We start from the raw sequence: 18,636 nt of genomic DNA, 5'->3' as shown, positions 1-18,636 counted from the left end.
CAAAGTATTAACTTCAGGGGGCTGAATAATTTTGCACGCCCAATTTTTCAGTTTTTGATTTGTTAAAAAAGTTTGAAATATCCAATAAATGTCGTTACACTTCATGATTGTGTCCCACTTGTTGTTGATTCTTCACAAAAAAATACAGTTTTATATCTTTATGTTTGAAGCCTGAAATGTGGCAAAAGGTCGCAAAGTTCAAGGGGGCCGAATACTTTCGCAAGGCACTGTAGCGTTAAGTGAGAGAAGTGGCCAACGGTCCATACAAGTGCAGTAATCCAATGTGCAGAGCAAAGTTTCTCCAGATTCACAAAAAAAGGAGACCACCCTACTCTCCTCCCCTCACACCCCATTCTCCTTCCTGCCGTCATTGTCTGTCAGACTCAAATCAGATGGCCACACCTTAATTGCTGACCCTACGACCAAAGCCATTGTACTGCATGTGGACTTTCCTGCCATAGAATACGTGGCCCCAAACAGACCAATGATTTCTGACCAGCCCTCAGCCTGTAGTCCATTGCGTTATGTTTCATAAAAATACTGAACACGGATAAAGTATTGGTGGGACACAGAATCAGAAGTTTTATGAAACATGTTTCGAAACAACTCAGAAAAGAACACATAGGCCTAGTTGATCTCATGATTCCCATCATTCATAGATGACCAGCATCTATGAACATTTGAACATCTTGGCCATGTTCTGTTATAATCTCCACCTGGCACAGCCAGAAGAGGACTGGTCACCCCTCATAGCCTGGTTCCTTTCTAGGTTTCTTCCTAGTTTCTGGCCTTTCTAGTGAGTCTTTCCTAGCCACCGTGCTTCTACACCTGCATTGCTTGCTGTTTGGGGTTTTAGGCTGGGCTCCTGTACAGCACTTTGAGATATCAGCTGATGTAAGAAGGGCTTTCTAAATGCATTTGACTAGACATGCTGCTTGTTTCCCAATTATTACTCTGGCCCAAGAATTGCAATGGTTAACATTCACATGGATCACCATTCGTGCTTTACAGTTCAGATATTTCATATTACACAGACAGTCACAGACACAGCGAATAAGTGTAGGTAGCTTACTGGCTTGCTTGTAATAGGCTTATGTAGGCTAGCTATTGTATTCAAATACAAAAGCCTCCTTCTCATTTTTTTCATACGAGGCACTGTGTTCCTGACCTTCATGTTTAAAATAGAGAAGTCTAACCGAGGCAAGAGGTGTGGTTTAGTTAGTAAATGGTTTCACATCATATCATCTTTGTGCTGTAATTTGATACTTAGGCACTGAAGACAAAGGGATAAGAGTCTCTACCAGGGCTTTACACATGTTTCTAGATGGACGAAATCAAGGACAACTTGTTTTGAATACAAATATGTCAAAATCAAGACAAGAAAGAACTACAATTGGCAACAGCATTAATGATAAAAAATATTGTTGTTTTTGAATGTAGGGAATGCTTGCAGTCACACAAAGGAACCACATTCATCAACGCACACTTCAAGCACGTTCTTAGAATAGGCTATTGCTTACATTAAACACCATTAAAATGTCAAATGTAATTCATGAGAGAAAATAACAATGTTAATATCCCTAAGATACTTTCAATTTAAATAATTTAATGTTATCACATAAACACTTTCTTTATGCTTTACATCAGAGTGCACGCTTTACATTTTCAACCAATTAGGAGAAGGACAGCTGGGAGGAGCTTGATAATCGGGCTCAAATTCGGAAGATTGACAACAATCTGTCCAATAAGAACCGCTTAAACGTGTTTGTTACTTTAGATTGTCCAATTACGTTTTAGATCGACCGTCTCCATTCTAACTAATGGACTACAGTTGAGCCTAACAGATGTCGCTGGTGTTCATAACTCTCTCCTCAGCGTGTCATTGAAACAGGCTTATATCACTGCCATAAACATCAAACAAAGTATTTATTTCGGAAGCAAATTATACCCTTAAATTAAACTAGCTATGGCTGATACCGCAGTAGAGACGACCACAACCACCGAGATTTCAGCAAAGGTGAGTGATTAATTTGACTAGCTAACAACTTTACTCTTCAGCTAAGCCTGCATGAACACCAGCTAGCTAACTTGAGCTGTAATAGCAAGCTACAGTAGCCAGCCGTGTAATAATAACCAAGTAACTAGCTAACATTAATGTTAGTCACTGTCAATGGCTGAAACATAGTATCTATTTCTCAAACATTTAGTTAGCTATTTAACCTGTTCAATAACTTCGCTAGCTCCATTAGTAGTAAGTACTACATTGATTACTGCGTTGTTTTGATTTTGCAAGAAAGGACTTTCACTGTACTTCAGCACGTGACATTTAACTTCAACTATTGGCGACTTGGCCTGTGACTAACTTTCCTAACCAGCTAGTTTTATCGTTACATTTGCAATGTGGCTACCTTAGCAAGTTTAAGTTATTACTAGTTAGTAAACGTTAGCTAAAAAGCAACTCAAATTGAATGCGCTCGAGCTACACTGTTGCGCGATGGCGGGAAGGGATAACGTTAATCTTTCACAGTGCGAGAGGAGTGTGCACGCTTATCTTTCTCGTAGGGAACAGCGATGCTAGCCTTCGGTTGTGTGCACTTTGGCAGTGGTCGGGCATGCGCCGCTAGTAAATACTGGAGATATGTAGAAAGGTTACTACAATTTTAACCATCCGAATTAAAGATGGCGACGAGTATATGGCCACATCGTGGTGGACATGCTTCAGTTGTGTCAGTGAGACAACCAAGAATAACATATTTTTAGGAGCTTAAAGAGAAGAAAGAGGTTGCCGAGGAGGTGATGGTGGAGAAGAAGGAGAACGGCAGTGGGGACGCACCTGGCAATGAAACAGTGAGTTGATGCCGAAGTTTATTTCCTTGGGAGCCTCATGGCCTTTTGTCTTGGCGCCATCATCATACAGGTGTCTCCAGACTCAGCCCCAACTACCCCACCCCCACTCACTACTCTTTGTTTATTTTGTGAAATGGCACAAATGTTTCTTAAGGCATGTGTTGGACCTCATTGCATTCCCTTTCCTTATTCTCAGGGGGAATTAAGTATAAACTGCAACATGTGCCCTGTTTTAACTCTGAAGCGTGTTGGCTGTAACTGTTGGGTTAACTTTTTCAGAATACTTTTCTGAAAGAAATTCCTTATCACTCATGCATACAATTAACCCACATTTATGTGAAATATTAAAGTTTGTCATTCTTTGATTCCTTCCCTCTAGCACACAAATGGTGCAGAGGAGACAAATGGTGCAAAAGAGAAGACAAATGGTGCAATTCATTCTGAAGTAACTCCAGAGGTTGAAGAGGATGGTAAATTCATGTCCCTCTTTGGACTAACAGCTGGATATTTTTTTTAATGTTTAATGGTTATTTGATACATGTGAGGTGCTTGAAGTTCATGTTTTTACTTCATATATGAATGTGATTGCAGGAGAGGGAGAGGATGCAGAAGAAGATGCAGAAGAAGCTGCTGATGAGGAGGTTGGCCACCCTGTGAAGCGCCCAGCTGAGGAGGAGGTACAGTTTTGTCCGATTTTAAAACCCGTCAATATCCGATTTTAAAACCTGTCAATATACAATAGTCTCACAGTAAAAGTTGAGCCATCTTTATTACTGTTTTATATCTGGCCACTAAGTTCTCTCCTCACTTAAATGTTTATGTTTGCCCTCAGGAACAAGGGGAAACAAAAAAACAGAAAACAGAAAACGATGACTCAAAGGAAGCTGAAGTGGAGGCCTAGAACACTCCGTCTGTACTCTTCCGCAGCTCTGTCTACATGACGTTGTCAACTTTACCTTGTAGAGCTTGTGCTTTATGTATGTTTTACAGATTTTGTTTGCCCCCAAGATATTACATTGCACTGGAGTCCTTAAACATAGTGGCCTCCTCCCTTTTTTTATAAGATGTTATTTATTGGTTTCTTACGCAAAAAAAACTTGTGCAAATAGGATCCATGCTGTTTTATCAGTATGTTAGTTTGTTGTTGTTACTGCTGACCAGTTGATTCAGGCAGGCAGCTGCACCCTTCTCCACATTTTCAAGGTGACCTCAGACTCACTAAAGACCAAAGATAAGTTTTAAGCAGGGGCTAATGGACTATTGTTAGCATTATTAGTTCAGGCTTTTTTAATACCTTTTGTTTAGTGCTGCTGCTAGTAGTTAATCCTTTGTCTGACTGATCTGTTAACGCAACAATGGCACAAATAAAAGAACACCTCCGTAATCAAAGATGGCTTGATCCTGTTTAGGGGTCTGGCTTCTGCAATGTTAATTACCCCCTGTTAATTCTTAAGGCGTTGGTCATATGTTTTGTATGCATTTTAAAACAAGTTTGTACCCAAGATACTGTTTTTCTGTTTTATTTTCAGTTATTTTTTTGTCTGGTTGACTCAAATTGTCTATAATGGTCTTTATCAGAACAACATTCCCAACCTAGTGTTCTTTCTCTTCTAGTGCAGTTATATTTCATGATTGCTATTTGGTTGCTTCGGCCACTGCTTTGTATATTCTGGTTGTTGATGATTAAATAAGTCAGTCTTGTCTTTTTAACCATGGTGTTTTGTTTTTGCATACGCTGTAGTTAAATGTGCTGGATATTTCACCTGTTTAAAGGGCAATTCTGCCACTTTTCAACCTCTTATTCTTGATCTCCAGTGCCATACTAGTGTCTACATATCTGTAAACGGTACTTTTCCATGGTCTGCGGTTAAGATCCTAAAAAGCGCTTCTCTGTGACATCACAGGGTAGATTTCAAAGTAAAAAATGTAAATGTCAAACCCTGCCACGAGTTTCTAGCCATAGAGAGGATATTTTCTTGCTCCCCACGTCACTACGAATCTCATGGTTTTAAAAATCATTGCTTTAACTTGATATCATCGGGTCGAATTTTGCAACTTTTTTTCTACAAAACAGAAATGCGCTGTTAAACACTTGTAGACACTGGTATTGTGCTGGAGATAATGAAAATGAGGTTAGTGGTGGAATTGCCATGTAAGATGCTTTACACTGTTAACACCAAATTACAATTGTGCCTAACAATGAAATAAGGGATGCTTTCAGTTAAAACAGTTCTAGCCATGTAAAGTATCTGATGTCAGTTGACTTAAGGCATAAGACTGAATATGGATGGGAGTAATTCCCAAGATGATTTTGTAACTGGGAAAGGGGTGATTCTTGTCATCTGGATTTTGGCTTCTTTTTTTTCTCCATAGAACTACACGTCAATCAATTGAAGTCCTGACGTGTTGCGGTTTAGACCCATCTAGTGGTGTAAACTGGTACTGTAGGTCAATTCAGGGTAGAATTTATTTTTGAGAATCGTTTTTATTTGATAGAACCCCCATGTGGATAGAGGTTTTCTGATAATGACCGGTTATGAAGATTACATAGCTGTAAATCTAATACCAATATTTTACAAAAGGAAATTAAGCCTAAAGTACACATATGCATAATTATCTGCATAGAGGAGACCTAAGATGTGTGAAGTTCTATGATAGTGAGCTTAATAAAAAAGTACAATAGCCCAAAAAGTAAAAATTATCATTTTAATTGAACTCAACCCTAAAGTAGCTGTTACAGTAATACAGTTAATATTGGAATTAAGGATGAAGAACATCAGAAAACACTTTATTGTAAAATACTAGAAATGTTGTGTTGAATTGAAGCAAGTTGCAACAGCATGATGATCCATACAGTTGCTGTTTTCTCAAAAGAAACCAGTCAGAAACATGACATCATCATGGCACGTGTCCAGTCTGTTATGGAGGCTTTAGTGGTAGACCCTGATCAACATTCCGCTGAGGCATCAGCTCTAGATGACTCATGACAGTGGGGTGTTTCACGGTGGTGGGCATTTTAGTGAAACTTACAAATGAAGCTGAACGCAGGCATGAGTTATTGATAACAATTCATTTTAAAAAAATGCCCGGAAACAGTCTCTGTGTCAACTAAGTGATGTTCAAGGTAAGCAATGCCGAGCAAGTTTTTTTAGCCTGTCATAGATTTTCTCAATTGAAAAGTAATTATGATTTTACCAATGTTTTATAATTGGATGATTACATGAAATGTTATTTGAGCGGTTTATAATCAAATGAATTGAGTGAATAAATGCAGCAGCGTGTGATGAGACTGGATAACTAACCCAAATGTGAGAGGGTCACCAGTGAGCCAGTTTGGGTCGTGTGGTGAAACAAGCCTAAACCTTAACTAAAGCATGCGCCTTAACGGTGAAAATAAGCACTTGCTGTTGGCAAATATGAACCCAAAAGTCTTCCCTCTCAAAGTTGTCCAGCGCCATCTTAAGCATAGTTCACATGCATCTTCCTGAATTCTTTCTCGCCACCAAAACAACAGATTTGTTGTTCTTCTTTTTGTTCGGTTTCCGATGGAATGCCGAATCACACCCCAGTTTCAACTTCTCTTCCTGGTAATGACAAGAATCACTGTCATTACAACAGTCACGCCAGGAGCAAGGTGACAGGACAGAGTGATGTCCATGGCTTAGTAAAGGGTCCATCTCTGTGTGTATGTTTGTAAACGCATTAGTGAGTTTCAAGTCAAAATGGTAATAAATAATGACCATAATAATCTGAATGCCTTGTGTGAAAGATGTAAAACCTCAGAGGCACAGTTTGGCTCTTTATTGTTCACATAGTACAAACTACATTGAGTGAGGGTGGTCCTATGGCTTGCATGTGTGTGTAAATGTACTGTAGATATGCTACTGTGCTTACATGAATTCAGGGCTTCAAGCAAAAGGTCATTGGTGACACATTCAGACAGTCCCTAAGCCTGCCTACAGTGGGATGATAGTGTGCTGACAGAGAAACAGGCAGGTAGACATTCCCTCGGACATCAGACCAAAACAGAAGATGCAGGGCATTGAGACTACAGCGCATGCATATATTAGGCGAGGCCAAAACAATTAACCCCTTCAAAGATTGTTTACATTTTTTCCTGATGTCCTGGGGAATAGGAGCTGTAGGGCTGTAATTATTTAGGCACGCACAAAATTAACATAAGTGCCGCTTTTTAGTGGAAATTGTGGGAGAGAAATACATGGACACACTATAACACACTGACACCGCAGAACGGTGGCCTCTGTCAGTCTAAGCTCTAAGAGGAGCTATGCTAAGTAGTGCGAGAGAGTACAGTACTGTATGTGCTTTGCAGAGAGACACAGAGTGTGTAGGCTATACGCGGTGTGCGTTGTGACAGAAGGCTGCAGTGTGATAGTGTGTAGTGCAGTGTGAGACAAGGGGGGGTCTAAATGTGCACCAGTAGTGGCTGGGCCTCACTTTCGGAAGGCTCACCCTCAGGGGGGGGCAGGTGGTACACCACGCAGAGGGAGGAGTACAGACAGCCCACGAATGACATCGCGCTAGAAAAGTACATCACTCCCTGGGCCCCGCCCACCAGCGAGGTCAGAGGTCCCATCGCCACAGAGACTATGATCTGAGCTAGGAAGTACTGGCAGCTGAGCAGAGAGATGTCCACCCCCATCCCTCTTCTGGTCCCTTCCTCTGACGAGCCACAGAACTACACAAACGGAGAGAGATGGCACATGTATGATTGATACTGTGAACACTTTTACAACAAACACATTTTTACAAATAAATCTATAAAGACAGTACTGTGCTATATCAAAACACTTGACCAATACTGTATAAAATACTTTCACAAAACCCCAATTCAGAACATTATATAATATGTTCACATTTATGTGTTGTATTCAGTGTATACCCATTCATATTCACTAACCTGTGGGCTCTGGTAGTATTCACACAGCAGAGAGTAAGGCAGTGTGCACAGAGAGGAGAAGAGCACCCCGTAGGTGACACAGAGCGACAGCACCACATAGAGGTTGGTGGAGAGTGTAGCAAGGCCCGTGCCAAGGCCAAACGCCAGGTAGGCAAAGAAATAGAGAGAGCGGAGGGAAAAACGCTCCTCCAGCTTCTCCAGTATGGCTATGAATAGAAACAAGAGGAGAGGAAGATAACAGAAGGGGAAAGCCTGTAAAACAACTATATCTGCTAAAGAATCTAAATGATGGCTGTTGTGTGAGGTGTGTGTTCTATTTCTGTGTTTTTGTGAGTGTGTGGAATGTTGAGCGGATTTACACTTGCTACCAGACTGAATAATGCGCTGAACATGCTCAAAAGTGACGATGCGGCAGTTAGCCAGAGCCTCCCTCCCTCCTTCCTCCTCCTCCGTCAGTCCATAAGGTCCCACTGGCCACGGACAGTGGCCTCGGACAGTTAGTATCACTGATATTTGGCAGTCTCTGCAATGTATATAGGCTCACAGTACTTGGCCTCCATTTTGCAGGCCTGCCTAAGACATAAGCAAAGTAACTGGCTAGGTATGGTTCTTTTTCAGCTGTAATAGGCAGCGTAGCTGTTTGGAGAACAGGGTGTTTTCTGTATCCTTAAGTGTCCATGCATACAAAGAGCTTTGAAATGTTTGAATCATTCTTGAAAGTAATGTGATTTGTGGATTCAAATAAAGTATTTAAAAAGTTGTGTTTTTCTTTTTTTGTTTATGAGTGTACTGGTGTGTGTGTGTAGGACTCACCTGAGTAAAAGGCAGCACTGAATGCATAGATGCACATGCCCCAGCAGCCCATGCTGACCCCAGCATTGTAGCGTTGGTAGGCCTCAGAGTCATGGGGTGCTCTGGGGTCTCCCTCAAACACTACCTCCCCCATGAAGTCAGTGTAGAACAGCAGCATGCCCTCAAAGGACAGCCAACCTTTAGGATCAAGACAGGGTGGCAGATGGCTCATGTTTACATAGACATACTCACACAGCTTCCACTGGAGTACAGATAGGTTAAAATCAGTGATGATGTCACCGCAACCTTAGTGGGCATACAGACAATAAAACACAAGCACATGAGTGACAAGACTCACCCAAGAAATGGTTAGTGCATAGGCTGCGCAGTGACGGAGGCATCCTGTAGATGGCGATACACAGTAGCCTCATTGACATCTGTGAATCTGCTGTCTCCACATTTTCACTTAGGTCACTCTCATAGCGCACCCCATTCAGCAGAATGTTTGCCACCTTTATTACAGGAGGAAGAAGAATCAGAAACATTAATTATCTCAACATGATGATTTGTTAAACTAATCAGAGGAATTAAACTCCAGGCTGACCTGCTGACTGAAGGTCACGGTTCTTCTGCGGCCATTTTCCAGGCCTTCACTCTGGATCACCATTGGCTCCTCCACAAGCGCAAGGCTCTGAGGGCGCTTAAGTATACCAGCGGACGAACCTCGATGGGACCCTGCCTCCATCTGAGCCTCCCCGGCCTGAGCCCCGGCCTGGGATCCTGCCCCAGCCAGGGCTGCTGTCCCAGCCACGGTTAGTGCTCTAGCCTGGGCTACTACTCCAGACTGTGACCCAGTTCCAGGTTGAGATCCCTGTTGAGGTGGGGTGTCCCCTGGAGGCAGTGGTCGGGCTGCAGTGTCCTGGTCAAGGGGCTGTGGAGATGGCTGTCCGGTGTAGCAGTCGATGAGCACACTGTCTATATAGGATGTTCCCAGGGATGAGGCGAACTCATTGATGCCAGTGAGAGAGTTATCCCGACTGATAAAGCTGCCATATTTAGGAGTAAGGGGGCTGAGGGGGGAGATGGGGCTGGTGAGGCCGGCACAGAGGCGTGCATTGGCACTACAGGAGTGTGCCATGGGGTTAGGGTTTGAGGGGCAGGGTTCAGAGAACTGGTAGCTATAAAGCCTCTCCTCTGCCTCTTCCTCCTCCAATCCCAGGCTTGCCCCCGGAGGGACGGGGGGAGAGGGAGGCAGAGGGAGGATGGGGCTCTTTAGAGAGCTTTTAGAGTTCTTCTGAGGCTGCGTCTTTGGCAGGGGCCGCTCAGGGATGCTGTTGAGGGTCATGCACGTGGCAATGACTAATGTGACACTGGTGAACATGTAGATGACTCGAAGTTGACCTCCCATTGACCTCCCAAACTCAGTGTGGTCCCAGTTAATTCCACCCACGATGTACCCGAATCCACCACCCAGGCCTGCATAGAGTGTGTGGGACATAATCATCATAGAACTGGTCATCATATCAGTGACATTGATTATGCTATCACTATCACATCTTAGACTTATTTTATATGTTATGTTTAACTCTACATTGTCAGAAGTGTTTTATATGTACATTTTACTGTCTCACCTACCAGTGGTGAGTGTTATAGCCAGCCAGTAGTGTATAGCGTTCCCTGACTGACCAGTAGTTAGTGCATACAGTGCTCTCTAACCTGCCAGCAGTGCGTGAATATTGAGGCCACGGTCCTGGTCCTCTGGCAGGCACACGTCCATCATGTAGGCGTGGCTGGGATTATCTGCCGAGTCCGCACAGAAGTCCATCAGAACCACTCCACAAATAGTTAGTATGATGCCCCACTTGTGATTGGTTGCGGTGTCTGCCACCGCAGCTCCAATGTCTCGCCCATTCAGCACCATTGTCAAACCAAGCAGAGCTCCTACAAAGTTAAAACAGAGAACTCCACTTCAGGACTACAATATTAGTTAAAAACAGGAACAGAGTTTCACCAGAGGAGGGAGAGCCTTGCAAGACAGAATATTCCTTACCAATAGCCAAGGCTAAAATAAACGGTCTCCGACGGCCAAAGCGGGATGTACAACGATCACTCCAAGCTCCTAGGAGAGGCTGGACCAGGAATCCTAAAAACCACGAGGAGAAATTAGAAGGATTTAGTGGCACTCAAATGGGCAATGCTGATGGGAACAGCAATATAATCTAACTCTACTATTCAAAGCACAGTTATGCATTATCTTTATCTAATCAAACAGGACTTTCTGTATCTACTTCATCTCTCCCTGCCACTTCATTACCCAATATAGGACTGATGAACCACACCAGGCTGTAGAACTCTTCGGGCAGACCCATCTGTAGCAGGACAGGGGTGACATAGGCCGTCTCCATGGCGTAGCTGAACTCAATGCCAAACAGGACACAGCCGTTGAAGAGCAGCTCAGGGAAGGTGCGGCGAGGGGGCATCTCACTGAGGTCCAGCTGATCTAGGGGGCAGGGGGTGTTGGGCGGGGGGGGCGGGGACGGTCTGATAAGCTTCCGCCGCTTCGGGTGTCTCTGGAAGTTGTTGGCACGGTGACTCAGGAGGCGTGTGGTAGACGATGGGAAGCTGACAGTCTTGGGCATGGAGCTCCTCCAGAGGCCATCATTTGTGGCACCCAATGACCTCTCTGATGACCTCCCTCCTGGGCTGGCCAACAGGGGGTCACTGGGGGTGCCCATTCCTGGAGATGACATCACTCTGCTGGGCCCCGTTTACTCTGGACACACTAGGAGATTCTCATTCATTGATCAAAATGCAATCACATTAAAGTTCAAAAGATAAATGTACCATTGTATGAGGAGGAAGACTTTACTGTAAGGATGTAAGGAGGCATATCAATAACAGAATTGCAGTAATTACATCCATAAAGTATTAGTAGCTTTGGCAAGCTACTTTTAGAGGACACTCAAGGTAACATCTGCTCATATGGCTAGTACTGTAAAACAGGAGAGGAATAGTAGACACCAAGGTAACCGGCGGTAAGGCCACTGCCAGCCTATGATGGCACTATACTCCTCATGGGCAAGACGCACTGCAACAAATGTGCATGTTGATGGTGATATGCACAAAACCCATGTGCTCTAGTACAGCAGTGTGGTATGCGGCATCGTCTCTCACCGTGGCTTTTTCCGTTTAGATTTTTAATGGGTGTATTTTGCCCATGTTACAAGCTAATCGGATGCGTAGGAGCTATAAAAAGCCATTGGCACAAATCGTCTCAAATAATACGCTTTAACATGCAAGGCTACACATGATTTATTTGTGAAATACACGTCCTTAAACATTAAACATGCTTGGCATGTGTCTACGGCTTGATAGGTCTGGTTTATCATAATTTATTTTCCAATTGTCATCGACGTTATGCTCGTTGACTTGAAAACATTTTTGTTCTCGAGTCAAGGTGAAGATTATACAATCGAATTAACACATGGTCTTAGACAGGGCAGAGCGTGCAAATTGAAACGTTAAAGAAATTACCTTATCACCGTTTCTCTGTCATTTATTTCAGTATTCTCTGTTGGTAAACAAGTCAATCATATTTATGATTTAGAATATTTACGTTGGATGAGAGAAATATGTTTGTTTTTTCCTTAGATGCAGTCATCTCCCTTCTTTATCCTCCGTCCCTTTTCCTTCCCCCTCTCTCTCCCTTCCCGTCCCTCACCCGTGACGTCACCATCACCCCTCCTGTTCCCTGCGCTTGGTTCTTGGTAGACCTGCAGCCTCAGCACCAATACATATGAAGTTAGCGTCATCCATATTTAAAGGCCCAGTGCAGTCAAAAACATGACTGTGTTAAATATATATATCCACACTATGAGGTTGGAAGAATGGTACTGGAGGGGATGGATGCCGTTTTATGGCCTACTAAGCAATTGTGCTATTTTGTGTGTTTTTTCGTGTTGTTTGTAGCTTATTTTGTACATCATGTTTATTGCTACCGTCTCTTATGACCAAAAAGAGCTTCTGGATAGCAGAAGAGCGATTACTCACCTCGAACTGGACAAATATTTTTTCTTTAATGAGTCTGACCCAAAGGATATAATGTTGCTCCCGGACAAAGGCCAAATCCTCATCATTCGCATGAAGAAAATAAGTAAATACAGGGGCCTCAGGTCAGGGTGCCTTGTGAGAATTCGTCAGTGAGTGGGTAACCCGCTTCTACCATCATTCTATTGGCCAATGTGCAATCACTGGAGAATAAACTGGATGAGCTCGGTTCGAGACTATCCTACCAACGGGACATTAAAAACTGTAATATCTTGTGTTTCACAGAGTGGTTGCTGAATGACAACACGGATAATAAACAGTTGTCTGGTTTTTCCGTGCATCTGCAAGACAGAACAGCTACGTCCGGTAAGACAAGGTGTGGGGGTGTGTGTTTATTTGTCAATGACAACTGGTGCGCAATGTTTAATATTAAGGTAGTCTCGAGGTATTTCTTGCCTGAGGTAGAGTACCTCATGATAAGCTGTAGACCACACAATATACCAAGAGAGTTTTTATATTTTTCGTAGCTGTCTATTTACCTCCACAAACCAACGCTTGCACAAAGACCGCACTCAACAAGCTTAAGGCCATAAGCAAACAAGAAAATGCTCATCCAGAATAGTGCTCCTAGTGGCCGGGGACATTAATGCAGGGAAACTTAAATCCACTTTACCTAATTTCTACCAGCATGTCACATGTGCAACACCAACACCGAGCTAAAGGCTAGAGCTGCCGCTTTCAAAGAGCGGGACACTAATCCGGACGCTTATAAGAAATCCCGCTATGCCCTCAGATGAACTATCAAACAGGCAAAGTGTCAATACAGGACTAACATTGAATCATACTATACTGACTGACACTCGTTGGATGTGGCAGAGCTCGCAAACTATTACGGACTACAAAGGAAAATCCAGCCACCTGCAGCCCAGTGATGCGAGTCTACCAGATGGGCTAATTGCCTTTTATGATCGAGTCGAGGCAAGCAACACTGAAGCATGCATGAGAGCACCAGCTGTTCCGGATGACTGTGCGATCACGCTGTCTGTAGCCGATGGGAGCAAGACCTTTAAACAGGTCAACATTCACAAGGCTGCAGAGTCAGACAGATTAACAGGACGGGTACTCAGAGCATGCGCGGACCAATTGTCAAGTGTCTACACTGACATTTTCAACCTCTCCATGACCGAGTCTGTAATACCTACAAGTTTCAAGCAGACCACCATAGTCCCTGTGCCCAAGAAAGCGACGGTAACCTGCCTAAATTATTACCGCCCCATAGCACTCACGTCAGTAGCCATGAAGTGCTTTGAAAGGCTGGTCATGGCTCACAACAGCATCCTCCCGGACACCCTAGACCCACTCCAATTCGCATACCACCCCAACAGATGACACAATCTCAAATCGCACTACCCTATCCCACCTGGACAAAAGGAACACCTATGTGAGAATGCTGTTCATTGACTACAGCTCAGCGTTCAACACCATAATGCCCACAAAGCTCATCACTACAACAAGCCTGGGACTTAACACCTCCCTCTGCAACTGGATCCTGACGGGCCACCCCCAGGTGGTAAGGATAGGCAACAACACATCTGCCACACTGATCCTCAACACGGGGGCCCCACGAGGGTACGTGATTAATTCCCTCCTGTACTCCCTGTTCGCCCACAACTGCGTGGCCACGCACAACAACATTATTAAGTTTGCTGACGACAACGGTGGTAGGCCTGATGACCAACAACGATGAGACAGCCTATTGGGATGAGATCAGAGACCTGGCAGTGTGGTACAAGGACAACAACCTCTCAACGTGAGCAAGACAAATTAGATGATCGTGGACTACAGGAAAAGAAGGGCCCGAACAACACACCAAGACAGTTGTGAAGAGGGCATGACAACACCTTATCCCCCTCGGGAGACTGAAAAGATGTGGCATTGGTCCCCAGATCCTCAAAAAGTTTTACAGCTGCACCATCGAGAGCACCCTGACCAGTTACATAACCGCCTGGTATGGCAACTGCTCAGCATCTGACCATAAGGAGCTACAGAGGGTAGTGCATACGGCCCAGGACATCACTGGGGCCAAGCTTCCTGCCCTCCAGGACCTTTATACTAGGCGATGTCAGAGGAAGGCTCCAAAAATGGTCAAGTACTCCAGTCACCCAAGTCATAGACTGTTCTCTCTGCTACTGCACGGCAAGCGGTACCAGAGCACCAAGTCTTGGTCCAAAAGGCTCCTTAACAGCTTCTACCCCCAAGCCATGAGACTGCTGAACAATTAATCAAATGGCCACCTGGACCATTTGCATTGCCCCCTTCCCCCTTTGTTTTTAACACTGCTGCTACTTGCAGTTTATTATCTATACATAGCCACTTTACCCCTACCTACACTACCGTTCAAAGGTTTGGGGTCACTTAGAAATGTCCTTGTTTCTGAAAGAAAAAAAACTATTTGTTTGTCCATTAAAATAACTTCAAATTGATCAGAAATACAGTGTAGACATTGTTAATGTTGTAAATGACTATTGTAGCTGGAAACGGCTGATTTTGAATGGAATATTTACATAGTTGCTGATAATGGGCCTCTGTATGCCTATCACTCCTGTGTTCCAATGGCACGTTGTGTTAACTAATCCAAGTTTATCATTTTAAAAAGGCTAATTGATCATTAGAAAACCCCTTTGCAATTGTGTTAGCACAGCTGAAAACTGTTGTCCTGATTAAAGAAGTAATAAAACTGACCTTCTTTAGACTAGTTGAGTATCTGGAGCGATTACAGGCTCAAAATGGCCAGAAACAAATAACTTTTTTCTGAAACTTGTCACTCTATTCCAAATTAGGGCTATTCCATGCGCGAAATTGCCAAGAATCTGAAGATCTCGTAGAACGCTGTGTACTTCTCCCTTCACAGAAAAGCAAACTGTCTCTAACCAGAATAGAAAGGTGTGGGAGGTCCCGGTGCACAACTGAGCAAGAGGACAAGTACATTAGAGTGTCTAGTTTGAGAAACAGATGCCTCACAAGTCCTCAACTTGGTGTTTTGCTGGCCAGTCTAGTTCATAGTTCTGTCCTTCACGCTCATACCATTCCCCGACAGTCCTAGCAAAATTATTGCTTGAGAAATTTTTCTTTGCTGTGCTATTGTCATTTCTTTTTTTGTGTAATATTTCAATTGAAAACAATAACAGTAAAAGGTACTTAACTGTTACCCAGAAATTTTATATTTTATATTGAGATAAAAACAGCTGCATTGGACCTTTATTGCCAACAATAACTAATAGTTAAAAGCATTACCGATGTGTCGACCATTTACCATACAAATAAGCCTGGGCTCAGACTACCTAGACAAACATCTGCATTTTGTTTTTGTGGTGTCCAGACAGTTTTAGCCCAATACGCAATGGAGTTTCATAGAAATGCTCTCTGGTAGAAGTACAGTAGCCTAGTAGTTTTATTTTCATAAACCATAATGAGCAACATGAAAGCTGATGCCAATACTGTGTCTCCTCCTGTTAATCTTTGATCTCACCAACATTTCATAATAGAACAGTTGCCACACCTTTGTTAACTTATGCAACTTGTAAACCCCAGCCCCTATCGAAGCACAAGGTCTGATAACACCAGGCTCAGAGAGTTTCTATCTACAAGCCATCAGACTGCTGAACACTTGAACTGGACTGACAACCTGCTTTGATTCTCAGCAAATTAGCACACATGCACTCAACTCACACTACCACCAACCAACACAGACATGCACTACATCCACGCACACACATCTGCTGCTACCAAACTCTTATTGAGTACCACAGTATGAGTCATACTACCCATAAAACCTAGCGGTAAAACCCGGAAATGGTTCCAATCTTTTTTCCACCGTTCATTTTTCCATAGGGGATTTTAGAACTACTGCATTTAAGGTCTGTGTTTCGTGTAGGCTTACTCTGGCTTGATGTTTTGATAACCGTGCAAATCTCTCTCGGGCAAGGAAACTTTTAACAATACATTTGCCTGTAATTATCCCCCCCCCCCGCCAAAAAAAGTAATACTAATTAGCCGCTAATGTGGCTATCATACAGAACTACACATCCTGTCCCAAGCTTTGATGTAATCACTCAAAGTGCAGGGTGGGGAAAAAAAATCCACATTTCTCCATGCAAACGCTCATCGACAAGCTTTAAGTAACCTAACAAGTAAATGATAGCCTTTGTTTGTGTAAATAATTGATAGGGATACAGCTAGCTAAATATCGCCTGGTGGGCTAGCAAGTTAGGTACCTTGGTTGGCTAGTTGGCTACATTAGCTAATGTTGTACTGTATCTCACCATGGGGTAGTCGGACTTTCCCAATAGGCATATTCGATAGCATGTTAGCGTTAACGTTAAATATTCCTGCCCTGGTGGACTAGTTAGCATGTCACCATCCGTGGTGTCTGGGGGAAACTCTGACTACACGAATGATGAGCTAATGTAACTACCTAGCTAAACGTTACCTAAATAGTCCTGCCCTGGTGGGCTAACATTAGCTAGCATGTTACCACATGGAAAAGTTTGACTACACGAAAGGTGAGCAAAAGTTAACTGGCTAGCTCACAAAGGACTTGTGGGCTCAATGTTTTCCCATTCAAAACAAATGCCTTTGTTCCAGGAGTGCATCTGTTGTACATGGCTAATATGTGTGAAGTCAGTTATGCATGTCAGCAGGGATGGAAATCAGGCTAGTACTTTTCAGACTGGAATAGGAGACAATGTGCCAAATTAGCCTGACACAGCAGTGAAATTTTGCATTTCTAAACATTGCATGCCACAGATTTAGGACCTGAATGTTACCGGGGCTGGAGGAAATCGTAGTCTGCTGGCCAGTACATCTCAGGCTTTTTCAGAGGATCCCCTATTGCTGTTGGTCCTTCTCAGTGACCTCATGGTTAAAGGTTGTAACTTTTCTCTTTAGAATCAGAAGTACAGCCATATACTGTAGCTAATTGCAATACTTACCCTAGACTGATCATTCTTCCATTCCAGCAGAAATGTCCCATCCACATAGTTGTCATGTCTACTCCCACTCCTCCTCGTTTTCGCCAGTTGTCTCATCATTGCGTACACCTGACACCATCGTTACGCGCACCTGCGCCTCATGACACTCACCTGGACTCAATCACCTTCCTGATTACCTCCCCTATATCAGACCAGCCTTTGTGATTGTACTTATGTTAACTACATTACTTCAGTTGGCTGCTTTGAGCGAAACCTCAAGGTAACATAATCTATTCTAGGAGCCTGTTTGTGCATGGTCTTTATTAATTGTTCACTTGTTTTTCAACCATGTCAGCTACAGGCAGGGATGACTGGGCCCTTCAGCAAATGAAACATCACAGCTACTCCAACTGAAGCCTATGGGGAAAGTTAAGTAAATTACCCTTATTTAGGGTTGCACATTTTGGGGAATATTCATAGGTGGAGACTTTCCATGGGAATTAATGGAAATATGGGAATTAAAATTGATACCATTTTAAATGTTTATTTTTGCATTGGATATTTATATGGAGACAAACATAAACCTTAACATAAGTAGACATAATTGCAAATGATTAAATCCTTCCAATAGAGAAATTAATGTGGGGTTACAAAATGAACTTTTAATTAAATTAGTTGATTTCACTGAACAACTAAAGGGAATATTGACTGTCCTGTATATGCTGTGACGTGCATGGGCTTCTGGCAGAAGGCTTCATGCTGCTTTATGTATGTCAGGACTGCAGTTTGTTCTGCTTGGCGCAACAGTGAAGTGGGCAGGGCAGTACGGATTTCTTCTTACACCTGCAAGCAGCATCTGAACATCAGACAGTATGGCATTGTCTCCCTCAAGCCGTGCAATGGCTACTGCTATAGGTTTCAAGCTGCGTACCACTCTCCCAAAATGCTTCAACCAGAAGGATCCTCTTGATGGGGCTGTCCATATCGGCAGACTGATGTGGCCATTTCTTGGCGAGACTCCTTCCCCTCCAGGTGACTGTCAAACTTGACAACACAACC

General features: G+C 43.3%; 2 protein-coding genes across 7 annotated transcripts; one reads left to right on the top strand and one right to left on the bottom strand.

The window, feature by feature from the left end:
* Nucleotides 1-1,272: 1,272 nt before the first annotated feature.
* LOC109890913 (prothymosin alpha) lies at nt 1,273-4,557 on the top strand. Its single transcript, XM_020483051.2, has 5 exons — nt 1,273-2,017; nt 2,761-2,847; nt 3,227-3,317; nt 3,439-3,524; nt 3,680-4,557. Exons 1-5 carry the CDS (start codon nt 1,967-1,969, stop codon nt 3,746-3,748), a joined length of 384 nt encoding a protein of 127 aa, XP_020338640.1. The 5' UTR covers nt 1,273-1,966; the 3' UTR covers nt 3,749-4,557.
* slc45a1 (solute carrier family 45 member 1) lies at nt 4,006-17,675 on the bottom strand. 6 transcript variants are annotated; one of them, XM_031824863.1, is made up of 10 exons: nt 17,434-17,623; nt 10,875-11,342; nt 10,611-10,703; nt 10,277-10,501; nt 9,165-10,036; nt 8,919-9,072; nt 8,582-8,758; nt 7,769-7,974; nt 7,321-7,546; nt 5,926-6,431 (listed from the first exon to the last, which is right to left on the bottom strand). In XM_031824863.1, exons 2-10 carry the CDS (start codon nt 11,308-11,310, stop codon nt 6,406-6,408), a joined length of 2,415 nt encoding a protein of 804 aa, XP_031680723.1. In that variant the 5' UTR covers nt 11,311-11,342; nt 17,434-17,623; the 3' UTR covers nt 5,926-6,405. The 6 variants fall into 6 exon arrangements, with proteins under 6 accessions (XP_020338636.1, XP_031680723.1, XP_031680721.1 ...); XM_031824861.1 differs by lacking the exon at nt 17,434-17,623 and adding an exon at nt 12,095-12,278; XM_020483047.2 differs by having other exon boundaries at nt 4,006-7,546; nt 17,434-17,592.
* Nucleotides 17,676-18,636: the final 961 nt, after the last annotated feature.

This window comes from Oncorhynchus kisutch, linkage group LG5 (assembly GCF_002021735.2).
Source record: "Oncorhynchus kisutch isolate 150728-3 linkage group LG5, Okis_V2, whole genome shotgun sequence".
Classification (NCBI taxonomy): domain Eukaryota; kingdom Metazoa; phylum Chordata; class Actinopteri; order Salmoniformes; family Salmonidae; genus Oncorhynchus; species Oncorhynchus kisutch.
This window is presented reverse-complemented; position numbering and strand designations above follow the sequence as displayed.

Bases quoted from the DNA above. Each gene is read 5' to 3' on its own strand.
- slc45a1 (XM_020483048.2), bottom strand. From the start codon at position 11,310: ATGTCATCTCCAGGAATGGGCACCCCCAGTGACCCCCTGTTGGCCAGC. The intron at 10,037-10,276 runs GTTAGAGAGCAC...CACTCTATGCAG, and splicing joins TATTCACGCACTGCTGGCAG to GCCTGGGTGGTGGATTCGGG. The intron at 7,547-7,768 runs GTTAGTGAATAT...CCGTTTGTGTAG, and splicing joins AATACTACCAGAGCCCACAG to TTCTGTGGCTCGTCAGAGGA.
- LOC109890913 (XM_020483051.2), top strand. From the start codon at position 1,967: ATGGCTGATACCGCAGTAGAGACGACCACAACCACCGAGATTTCAGCA. The intron at 2,018-2,760 runs GTGAGTGATTAA...ACATATTTTTAG, and splicing joins CCACCGAGATTTCAGCAAAG to GAGCTTAAAGAGAAGAAAGA. The intron at 3,318-3,438 runs GTAAATTCATGT...ATGTGATTGCAG, and splicing joins TCCAGAGGTTGAAGAGGATG to GAGAGGGAGAGGATGCAGAA.